This window comes from Perognathus longimembris, chromosome 7 (genome assembly GCF_023159225.1).
Source record: "Perognathus longimembris pacificus isolate PPM17 chromosome 7, ASM2315922v1, whole genome shotgun sequence".
NCBI classification, from domain to species: Eukaryota; Metazoa; Chordata; class Mammalia; order Rodentia; family Heteromyidae; genus Perognathus; species Perognathus longimembris.
The window spans coordinates 20,955,499-20,967,519 of record NC_063167.1 but is presented as its reverse complement, the minus strand read 5'-3'; the positions used below and the strand labels follow the sequence as shown (position 1 = coordinate 20,967,519).

At 48.0% G+C, this 12,021-nt stretch overlaps 1 protein-coding gene across 1 annotated transcript in view; it reads left to right on the top strand.

Moving 5' to 3' along the window:
- Csmd2 (CUB and Sushi multiple domains 2) overlaps positions 1–12,021 on the top strand; it is a 519,739-nt gene that overhangs the window by 398,341 nt on the left and 109,377 nt on the right. Inside the window, exons 26-28 of the mRNA XM_048350831.1 lie at positions 961–1,163; positions 6,839–7,030; positions 11,421–11,559. Coding sequence (XP_048206788.1) covers positions 961–1,163; positions 6,839–7,030; positions 11,421–11,559 — 534 coding nt within the window. The remainder of the gene's footprint in view (positions 1–960; positions 1,164–6,838; positions 7,031–11,420; positions 11,560–12,021) is intronic.

The window sequence follows — 12,021 nt, the reverse complement described above, 5'->3', positions numbered from 1 at the left end:
AGGCAGGGATGTCTGTGAGAATGGTATATCCAATTAACCACCAAAAATCCAGGGTATATGACTCAAGTGATAGAGTACTATCCTTGACCAAAAAAATCTAAGGGTCAGAGCTCAAGCCCTGAGTTCAAGCCCCAATACTGACACAAAACAAACCAAAAAAAAGTGATTAATAGAATCACCTAGGCTTGTAGCCAAAGTACCCTTAACCAGGAAGAACTTAGGTTACCACTGATCTTGCTCAAAGAACTTTATGTGTGGCTTACAGGTCCCCCCACACACACACCCCAACTCATCTCCTGCCCCCCAATATATACATAAAGTCTCCTATGTAGCCTGCTCAGGTTTGCAGTGATTTCTGAACCCTAGCCTGAATCCCAAATTCTCTTTGGGATCCTCAGATACAGGTTCATCCCTGCCCTGCTGAGCTGGTCTAGTTTCTTAGAGATCCCACACTCCCCTTGCCCCCTGCCTCTTTTAAAAAAAAAAAAAAAAGATGAAGCAGTGTCACTGTGGCTCAAAGGGGTAGAGCACTAGCCTTGAGCTGAAGAGCTCAGGGACAGTGCCCAGGCCCAGAGTTCAAACCCCCGGACCAACAAAACAACAACAATTAAGAAAAATGAACTACATATATGTTTGTTTGTTTTTCTCAACCTAGTCCCCTTGCAATGTAGAATAAGAGCAATTTAGGCTCCCAGGCTTGCTCTGGGCCCTGGAGTCTGAACATATGAACATGGAGTAGATAATAAATAGAGGCACACTATCTGCTCCCCCCCTTTGTCCTTGTCCCACTGCTAGTGGCCTCAGTGGGAGGAGCTGGTGAGTAGGGAGCGTAAGGCCTCTCCCAGACACAGCCTCCCTGCCATCCTCGAGTCTTCCCAGGCTTAGGGCCTCCCCCCACCAACATCCCTAGAAAGAAGGATCTGAGTCTGTCATGACCACCTGCCTCTTCTCTCCATCCAGGCTTCACTTCCTGGTGTTTGACACGGAGGAGGTTCACGACGTGCTGCGTATTTGGGATGGGCCTGTGGAGAGTGGGGTTCTGCTGAAGGAGCTGAGTGGCCCCATGCTGCCCAAGGACCTGCACAGCACCTTCAACTCTGTCGTTCTGCAGTTCAGCACAGACTTCTTCACCAGCAAGCAGGGCTTTGCCATTCAGTTCTCAGGTGTGTGCGCCATGAGCCCCGTCACGTAACCTCAGCCTCCCCCATCCCTTCCTTCCCACCTTCTCTCCATCCACGTGAAGGCGATTTATTAAGCGTCTGCTGTGTACCTGGCTCATGGTTAGCATTTGCTCAAATATCTGTGCTGAATTTACTCAGGTGGGGAAAGTGGGCGAATTGAGATACTTTGTACATAAACTGAGTATGTGGGCAGAGAAATTCAGGCTTTGGCAGTCACCAGAGGGCATCAAGGGAGATATTCCAGAAAAGATGTTGTCCAAGTTCAGACCTGAAGGATGAGTAGAGGTCAAGCAGTGACGGTCATCTGTCATGTAGAATGGCCCCCTGAGCTGGACCTCGGAGAATCTGTGGACTCTTATTGGATGGAAGGGAGGGAAAGGACATTGTAGGTGCAAAGAACAATATAGGATCAGATCACTGTGGCCTCTGAGGCCAAAACCCAGGGGATGCCAGGGTTTCTGTAGGGCTCAGAGCTGTTCCTCTAAGCCATGCACTCTGCCTCTTCACTTAGTCACAGTAAAGACTCGAAGGCAAACGTGAGTAATTTAAATTCAATTAATTATGCGCTGCAGTCACCAATTATGGAGGAGCATGACAAAGAGCTAGTGAAAATGAGCAACACTCAACCATCCAAGTCCCAATATTGGGTCATTTTTATGATGGGCCCTGCCACTCGCAGGCACACATCATCTCATCGTCTCTGAGTGGCTCTTCCGCGGCTCCTCTCCGGAACAAGTGACTCTGCCTTGGTTTCTGCCGGTGTTTATTATACGGCAGCTGTCTTTGTTACCATCATTGCCTTACACCAGTAGGGGTGGGGAGGAAGGTTTCCATGGTGATTCCGAGCAAGGCCTGTGTGGCACCCATGTCGTGGCTTTGCTCCCACACTCCCTCCCAGTTGTTGCAGTGAGGCTGGGATTGCAAGTCCTGCTTCCAGTTCTTCTGTGCATCTCTTCTCTTCTTGATGGAGCTGAGCCTTTAGACTGTGTGGGCAGAGGAGAGGCTCCATTATCATAATCCTTCACATATTTGGCCCTCAGTCGCCCTGAGTTCTGCATCCCTGGCTCCACCCAAACCCCAGCTTGAAAATATTTGGGGGGAAAAAATTCATCTGCACTCAACATGGACAGACCTCTTTTCTTGTGATTGTGCCAAATCAATATAGTGGAACAAATATTTACATAGCGTTTACATTGCCTGAGGTGTCATAATCTAGAGATGGTGTAAAGCACACAGGAGGTTGTATGTAGGTTATATGTAAATACCATGCCATTTTCTGTAAGAGATTGCAGAATGCGTCAATTCTGGTATTCTTTGAAGACAGAGGAAGCCACTTGGAACCAATCCCTCCAAAATACTGTGGGACAGTCATACTTATTAACCTGTCCACTTGACACAGGTGTAAGCTTCCAGTCTAGCATTTCTAGTCTCTTCTCAGATCTCTGAGACAATTATTAATTGGTATTGCAAGAAAACAATGCTGGCAGGATCGAGTAACATTGAAAGGATTAGTCAGCCGATCTAAAGAAAGTATCATCTGTAATATGTGGCCTATGAGAACACTGGGTGTTTTAACGTTTGTATATCCCAAACGTGTCTGGTAGGTCACATTTTCCCAAACAGATTTGTCCATGGATGACTCTTTTGAAGTTGTCTCTGGGGACCAGCATTTCATGGCATATCCATTGGAAATTTCTGGGATAAGTAATAGAAGGGTCCTTGAAGAAGAAAGTCGGGATGCTGAAGAGATTCTCCAGCACTCTCTGGGGAAACGAGAATTATAAATAATTAAAACACACATGGATTTTCCCTAACTATGCCCAAGCAGCTGAGGGTGGCTTAAAACACCATGGTACTGACAAATCTCCCAGATACACATACACACAGATTTGCATTATCTAGCCTCCCCACGTTCTCAGTGCAGCTATGCGGGACAGCCACCCGTGACAGTCCTCTCCCCAGGCTGTTCCCTGGTTCAGGCTGTTTTCTTATGCATTGCCCAGCTCTCAGAAGTCTGATTCATCCTTCAAGGTTCATCTCAGATGCCACCACCTCCTACTCTTCCCATTCAGGATAAATTGCCACTGCCTTCCATATCTTGAGCAGGTAGATCCTTCTCTCCTGTCTCAGAGCTGCCCTCCTTGCTTCTGCCTCTGAACACTATGTTAGGGCCGTAGTAGGCCTCCCAGATATCCTGCAGTGCCTGCACTTAGCAGGTGCTCACCTCTCCCCAGTGAGCCAAGGGTCACAGAAACATACCAATAGATGGTTCTCCCTAATACCAGGGCTTCCTTCAGCAAGCTGTGCTGAGCACCGCCTCATCCCATGGAGAGTCCAGTGGTCACAGCTACCAGGCCTGGGCTCCAGGAAAGCTGTAACAACCTGGCTTGGTATTCTGGGCTTCACCGAGGTGTGGGAAAGGTCACCTTCCCTGTTGCTGTCATTGGTTAGCAAATACTAGGACTACTCTGGGGAAGGGCGAATGGCTTACCCCATGTTAACTTTATAGTGTGTGTTTGACAGGGGATTGTGCTGAAATGCCAGAGACGATTAGCTTGGGCTTGGCTTTATTAAGTAAACATGACTGTGTAACATCTAACATCCGGGCTGTAGCACGTGGATCTACCCTTTCCAGAGGAGGCTTTGCCAAACAGCTCAAATTCAGGAACATCCAAGAGAGAAAATGAGAATTTTTTAAAAGGTGAGCAGAAAGCATAATGATACCCATCTAGACCCTGGCTGTACACTCCCCCCCTATATCATCTCTTAGAATTTTTATAAAAACCTGAAGGTATGGACACCATTATTAATCTGTGCTGCAGATGTGGGCTCTGAGCTTTCTCATACGGGGTCATCTAGTTAATAAGTAGTAAAGCCTGGATCAAAACCCACATGTCTGATTCCCAAACCCAGCTCTTAATCATTGCACCTGGTTGCTTCCCGTATAAATAATCCTTCCACATATGCTCAGAACACGGAGCTCCTTCTCTTGTAAGGAATCATTTCCCCGTGAACACAGTGCACTGTAAAGCTAGAGGGGCAAGCTAAGTGTGTTTCTAATTGGAAAGGAAAGAAAATTGATTCTTCCTTGGCTTTATACATAAATTCAGTGAGTGTCAAATGCTGATGATTCGTTCATTCATTCATTTGTTCAGCAAATATTTACTGAGCTCTATTGTGTGCTTGAGTACTGCTCTAAGCCCCAGGGATAGAGCTGGGAGTAAAACAGCCAAGGTTTCTGTTCTCATAGATAAACCAAGCGACGTACAAGAAAGGGGCAAACAAATTAGCAGGATTACTACAGAATGTTCTGTGAAGAGACGCAGGCAGGGTAATCTGATCAGATTTATGAGAAGGGGTTAAGGGATGGGTCCAGAAGAAGGTCATCCAGGGGTCCTGTCTTAGCAGGTGATATTGGATTGAAAATTGAATGCCAGGCAAGTATAAAGGTCCTGAAGGAAGGAAGAAAAGGAGAGCCGAGCCTGTGGGGCTAGAAGATGACTTTACAAGTGGAACATAATGATAGTGCATGTTGATGGTATTAATGAATGATGTGGGATGAAAGCAAAGGATAGGTTATTAAAGCATGATCTCAAAAGAAGAGGATCTGAGATATATATAGATATATATGTATCTTAGATTATATTATATGTACACCATATATGTACATATATATGTGTGTATACACATACTAGAGTTATCATCAAAGATTAGATAGGCCAGGCACAGGTGCCTCATGCCTATAATCCTAGCTACTCAAGAGGCTGAGATCTGAGGGTGGTGGTTCAAAGCCAGCCCAAGCAAGAAAAGTCTGTGTGATTCTTACCTCCAATTAACCAGCAAACAAAACCATGAAGAGGAGATGCAGCACAAATGGTAGGGTTCCAAGCTTGAGGGGGAAAAAAAAAAGCCAGTGAGAGCAGAAAGCCCTAAATTCAAGCCTTGGTACTGATACAAAACAAACAAAAAAGTTAGATGGTCCCCCAGGGTTTATGAGCCATATGATCTCTGTTTTAACAACTGGTTTCTGCTGCACCAACATGCAGACAGCCACCAACATCATGTAAACAAATGAGTGGGCCCATGTTCCAATAAAGCTTTATTTGTAGGAAGCAAGCATATAGTCAGATTCGGCTGTGGGGCCATCATCTATCATGAGCTACCTTGGGTATAACTGAGGATAAGGATTTGTTAGACTCCAGACTGGTCTACACTGCCCTCGATCTCACCATTGGTAAGGTATTCTCCATGGAAGTCCTCTTGTAGCAAGCAAAAGGAGGTGCCTTTCCCCCTGGATGTCTGAAGGGCATAGCATGCACAAAAATCTCTTGGAGGCCGGGTGTTCTTGCTTAAAAGCTAATGTGACTTTCACATTCTGTGCCAGAATAAGTTCTACAGATGGTTTCAACATAAAAGTGGTTATTCTCAAGTTTTCAGAGGAAAAAAACCTGGCCCTCTGGGCATGACTTCTTTCTTGGTCTCCAGGATCTCCTGCCCCTGGGGTCTGCCAGCCCACAGCATGGGAGTGGTGGTGTGCTTTGGGCTCTGAGGCAGTGAATATTATTGCACTGGCCTTTGTTCAGTATCTAAGAATTCTGTCTCTGGATTTTCTTAGGCCATCTCCTCTCAAACTCCCTTTGTCCATTCGTTCATTGTTTCATTCATCTGTTCTCCCTTCAGCTGTTCAAATGGGGCTTTATTTATTGCTTTGTTTGTTTGGGTATTATTTTGTTTGTTAGATACATTCCTACTGTGCTTTTTGTCCAAGACAAATATTGGACCATGACTTACCTTTTTCACATCCAAAGTAGCTGGGATTACAGATGTGAATGGAGCCTCACTAACTTTGTTTTCCTGGGCCACCCATGGTGCTGTGATCTTCCCAATGGTTACTCCTGAGTACCTGGAATTACAAGCTTAAACCTCAGTATTTGCTTTTAAAACATCTGCTCCGTTTTAGACTCAATTAGGTTCTAGACCACAAACACCTCCTAAATTCCCAAGCTGGTTTTTTTTTTCCATCTCACTACTTATGTTAGTTTTGAACTCTGCTGTGCCACTTGCTACAAATATCTGATTTTTCTTTGAATGTGGTTTTGTGTCTAATGGGTTTTTTGGTTGTCTGCCTGCAAGACAGAACGTGTGGTCTCAGCCAGCCTCATCAAACTCCCTGCAGCTCATACATAACACTGCTCAGCAGCTTCTGACAACCCAAACACCCACTCCTGTGGAATAAAGCCCTTCTGATGGAATCCATGATACTTAGACTTCCTTTTCTTGTTCAACCCTCATACCCATAGTATTAGTTACATTATATAGAATTGACTGTGCCACAATGCAGTGTTAGAAAACTGAACTCAATTTGGTCATAACAGTACCATCATGCTTCATTCACAGTGTGTGTGTCTCGTGACAGGGGGCTGCTGGGCGCGGATGACCCTGGTAGAACAGCAGGAGAGATGTGAGCATGAGTGTCTGGTGTTGTACAAGCAGGGACAATAATGGTGGTGAGGCTGGTGACTGATGACAATGATGGGGAGGAGATGGTGGTCACAGCCGTGGCATTGGCGGTGGTGGTCAGCAAGGGAGATGAGCTGGGAACCTTGTTGACTAGGAGACACTGAGGCAGCCCTGGTCCTTCTGTTTTCTTGTGGCAGTGTCCACAGCAACATCCTGCAATGACCCTGGGGTTCCACAGAATGGGAGCCGAAGCGGCAACAGCTGGGAAGCCGGCGACTCCACAGTGTTCCAGTGTGATCCTGGCTACGCATTGCAGGGCAGCGCTGAGATCAGCTGCGTGAAGATCGAGAACAGATTCTTCTGGCAGCCTAGCCCACCCACGTGCATAGGTAAGAAATGGAATAGCTGGAAGTTGCAGAAAACCCAAATTTCCCCTTTTGAGCGTGCAACACACACACAACCAATGCTTCACCTGTTAAAATGGTTTCCAAGCCAGGCAGTCTGTCCCCCCTTCTTTGTCTAGGTTGCAAGGCATTTGATGGGTCACCTTGAGCAGTAAGGTCAACAGGTTCTGAAATGGTCATGAGGGCAGCCCTGACAGGGTTCCTACAGGCTCCTGCAAAGGGAAAGATACTCCTTTCAAGGGAGTTTGGGTTTCATGAGATCTGTCTTCAGACTTCTCCATAGGGCAAATGAAAAAACAAAATCAGAGGCTCTGAAACTTGTTCCGGGGGCTGTAGCTTGTAAAGGGCCAGAGCCCCTATTCCTGCCCCCTAATTACCCGAGAGGGAGAGGAGGAAAGAACTTGAAAGGAGAGGGGGACAGGGAAGAGGAGAGAGATAGAAGCACACGTGGCAGGTGCTTTCCTTCCACGCTCAGGTGAAGAGATGAAGGCTTTTGTCTCCCGAGTTAATGATGGGCGCTGGGATAGAAGAGAATGAGCAGCCATGAGGCCTGGCCATGTGCCTGCTAACCCCACACTCCCCCACCAGGAAGTGATGTTCACTTAGATCACCTCATTTTGCTTTTTCCCTGTAACGCTGAATTTAGCATCACTCCCTCGTCTACATGGCGGAAACCGAAATAGATAAATTTGGATATCTTGCCCCAAATGGCAGAGCTAGGATCCAGCAGAGCCAAGATTCACACCCACACCAGCCTGAATGCAAAACGCCTGGCTTCCCCCCCTCCTGTGCGGCCTCCCCTGCTGCAGGAGGGCTCAAGCACTTCCGGAAACCTCCCCCAGCCATGCGCACCCTGGAGATGGCCCTGTGCCTCTGCCCATGCAGGCTCTGAGGGAGGTGCCATCCAGATGGTGAAGAGGGGCCTTGGCCTATCAAGACTCTGAGGCCTGGCACTGAAAGCAAGAGCCTTGGTGGGGACAGGGCTGGCTGGGTTTAGAAAGCAGAGCACAGCAAGGGTTCATGGCAGGAGGTGGAGACTTGACCCCAGAACCAGCTTTCCAGCATAGTGTGTCGTGCTAGAATAGAGCATGGAGTATGAGTGCAGACAGATTTAAGGTATGGGTAGTGCCTTTGGGGAGGTTGCTTTAACTCTGAGCCTCAGTTTTGTCACTGCTGAGGCTAAATACATTCCCTTATGGCATTTTAAGTGGAGAAATACTGATTTCTCTCCCTTTCTTCCTTCCCTCCCTTATTTGATTCTGATTTCAACAAGGGGGAGGGAGGGAGGACTCCCTTCCCTTCCCTGAGCCAGAATTCCATGTTGGTGGAGGGAATTCCAGTGAAGACTGGGAGAAACGGTAGCCTTTTTAGGGTCACCAGTGTATCCAGCTATGGGTCTCGTACATTATCTTTCAGAAAGTCAGGTGGTGAGGCGAGCCCATCCAGGAGTAGGGGGGGCCTCCTGGTGCTGAGCTGATGAGAGCTGTAAATGTGTAGCGAGCAGGGCGGCAAGGTTAATTCAGCTTTCACTGCTCGTTCTACATGCGGCTTGGGGAAGTGTTCCTCAGGCAACAGAATAAATATCTTTGCCTCCTCTCACAGACAGACTGGAAATCTCAGTGACAAGTCCCTAATGTCCAGCTCACTGGCATTCTGCCACAGCGGGGGCTAGTTGGCCTTGATGGCCTTCATTAAAGGAGGAAGTAAGGAGAGAAAACAAACCTTTATTGAGCGTCATCCCCTGATACGTGCTGAGCTAGGAATGATCACAGTGGAATTACTGTGTGAACTCAGAGCTCAGGCTCTGGGTTCCAGTCCAGCTTCCTCACAGCCAGACAGCTGTGTGGCCTTATGTATATTAACCTCCCTGGACCTTCATTTCCTTACCTGTAATAGGGTACCAATCTCATAGGGTTGCTTTTGAGTATTAAGCAAGATAATATTTCATAAAACTCTCAGAACCATGACTGTTTCCTAATACACACTGTATGTTAGATGCTTTGTTGTTATCACTATTCTTTTATTCTAGCAATGAGAAAGTAGAGGCTCAGAAATGGAAGAGAGCTTGCCCAAAGTCACACAGTTTTGGTGTGTGTGTGTGTGTGTGTGTGTGTGTGTGTGTGTGTGTGTGTGTGTGTGTGTCTAAGAATTTGAATGCAGTGTGTGGATTCCAAATCTATGTTCCTTTCACAACTCTTGCTCCTCTGTACTCCCTGCCCATTTCTTGGACATCTGGAGTGACTAGCAGCTGGTGCTCATCCCATCTGCCCACAGAGTTTTAGGAGCGCACTCATGCCCCTCATCAGTCTCTGAACATCAGGAAATCCTGTTAGCAGTGCAGCCCAGAAGTCCCCTTTCCAGATCTCAGTCACAGCCGTCCAAGGCAGAAGAAGCTCAGACAGGGTCCTAAGAGGAAGCAGATGCCTGAGTATCTGACACCAGGGACAGTGTGGTACAGCTCTGTATCAGAGCATGGGCCAGCAGAAGAGTAGTGAGCAATTTGAGAAGCAAAGATTCGCCCCATCAGACACAATCTTGACAGGAAAACCCAAGAACTTACAAAGGGAGGTGGAGATTATAATCCATGCCCAGAATGGAGGCTTTGTGGAGCTCCTTGGGGAAGATTCCAGGAGCCTCTGGTGGGACACAGGTTCCCAGCAATCCCTGACCACATCAGATTTGTTTCTAGGCTGGTGGGAGCCAGGCCACTGTCTGTGACTGGACCTCACTGTCTGGATTTGTGGTCCTGACCATTCAGGCTGCTGTCTGTCCCGTGCTCTAATGAGGACTCAGTGGAAACCTGTGGGTGGAGGCAGGGAGCCCTGGCCCTGCCTAGCCCTCACTCTGGGGCCCTGCTGGGTCCTCACTTGGGAACTCTTAGAGGTGACTCCACACTCTCCAGAGCGGGAAGGGGACAGGCTTTAGAGCCAGGTGCTGTGGGCTTGATTCTTAGAGCAGAGGGCCAAGTTATTTCACTTCAGTGGGCCTCAGTTTCCCCCTTTATAATCCAGAAGAATGATCCACAGCTCCCTGATTTGTTGGTGAGAGGGCAGTTCTAAAAAAAAAAAAAAAAAAAAAAAAAAAGGTCATGTGTTGCACCTGACATGTGACAGACACCTGTCTGAGTGCTTCTATATTCACTGTGGGCCCCTCAGTGCTGAGCTTTGACATGCTGGGGTTGGATGGCCTGCCCTGCCCTTTTGAGAGACCCTGTTGTGGCTGACCCAATCCTTTAAGCCTGTTTTGAGCAAAAGCCACAGCATGCAGCCATCGAGCTCAGCTTGGCAATAAGCAAGTGATTGCCCTTTACTTTGGTGCATGGACACACACACACTTTGGCTCCCACTTTGCTGCCTCCCTGTCTGGCTCCCTGGCCTCTGTTGGGCCCACAGTTCTCTAACTCCACTGCCAACCCCACTGGTGCCCTGTGGTTTCCAGACAGAGATCTATGTGAACTCTTGACTATCCTTTCCTGTTCACAACCCTACACACTTCCTAGCACCCTGTCTGTTCAACTTCCCATCACGTTACAGCAGCAGCCCCAGCTAGTGAGCGTCTGAGGAGGCTTCTGCAGGCCCTAGACAAGTAGCTTTCTGGATCACCAGTCCCCCTTGCCCCTACCCACCTGCTGGGGAAGCCTGTCCTTCCCAGGAGAGGGCCACCACTGAGGAATCCTCAGGGATTCTAGCATCCCTGTCCTTCTCAGGTGCAAACACAGTCTTGGGTGTTGGAGGGCATCTGAGCTCCAGGCACATGCCAAGAGCACTGGCAGTGGAGAAGGCAAGCCACACTGGGTGGGCAATTGCTTTCTGCATCTGGCTGCATCCATACATGGGACTTTCAGTAAATGCCCACAAATCTCACCTGGAACCAGGACGCAAGGCAGTGGGAGGATGTCTATGTCTGAAAGACTGGTGGCGCCATGTTGATCACATCCTCCAGCAGTCCTACATCCACCCCACAGAGAGAATATGGACTCTTTTCACCATAGAAAAAAAGACATGAGAGCCCAAAAGAGTTAGGTAATTTCCTTAAGGTCACACAACCTAGATGAGACAGAGCTAGCCAGGAGTTTTTTTTTTGTTTGTTTTTTACTATTTTGGTGGTGGTGTTGTTTTTTAAGTAATAACTTACTGAGGTGAAATGCACATCACATAAAATTGTTCATCTTAAAGTAAAAACAGTTCAGTGGCATTTGGTAGATTCTGAAATACATCACCACCCTACTTCCAGAACATTTCCATCACCCCCAAGTAAGGCTCTATCTTCCCTTCCTCCCCTCAGCCTAGGCTGTCAGGTCCCGTCCCTTTCCAGTACCTATGACAGTGTGGCCTGGTGACGGGGACCGCTCACTCTCCCCTTCCTTTCTCCTCAGCTCCTTGTGGGGGAGACCTGACGGGACCATCTGGAGTCATCTTGTCACCAAACTACCCAGAGCCCTACCCACCAGGCAAGGAATGTGACTGGAAAGTGACTGTGTCTGCAGACTACGTCATCGCCCTGGTATTTAACATGTATGTACCTTTCCCCGGGTGGGAGATGGAGGGGTCAGAGCAGCCAGGGGGTGGAAGACCTGGTTCCCCAGGTGAGTATATACAGGTCTCTGGGCAGCATTCTCAGTTCCCTAGGAGATGAACAACTTGAGAGGGAGAAGACAGACAGATGGAAAGCAGCCGTCGCTGCCCATCTCCTCCTTGCTAGGCACCAGTGTTTCTGAACATATCATCTTTTGCAATTCTTGTAGTAATTCATAAAGTAGCTGATATTATTCTTTTGTTGCCTTGGGAGGTACTGAGACTGAGAAAGGAGGCCCTTGCTGGGACCCCCTGTGCTCCCCTTCTGCACTCCACAGTGCCCTGCCCTCCATCTTCCTCCCTGAAACATGATGGGACTCAGGTCCCCCATGTCCTTTCCACCTCTCCCCTGCACTCTCTTCTTCTTCCTCGCCCTCAGCCACAAGAATCTGGCTTCTGCCT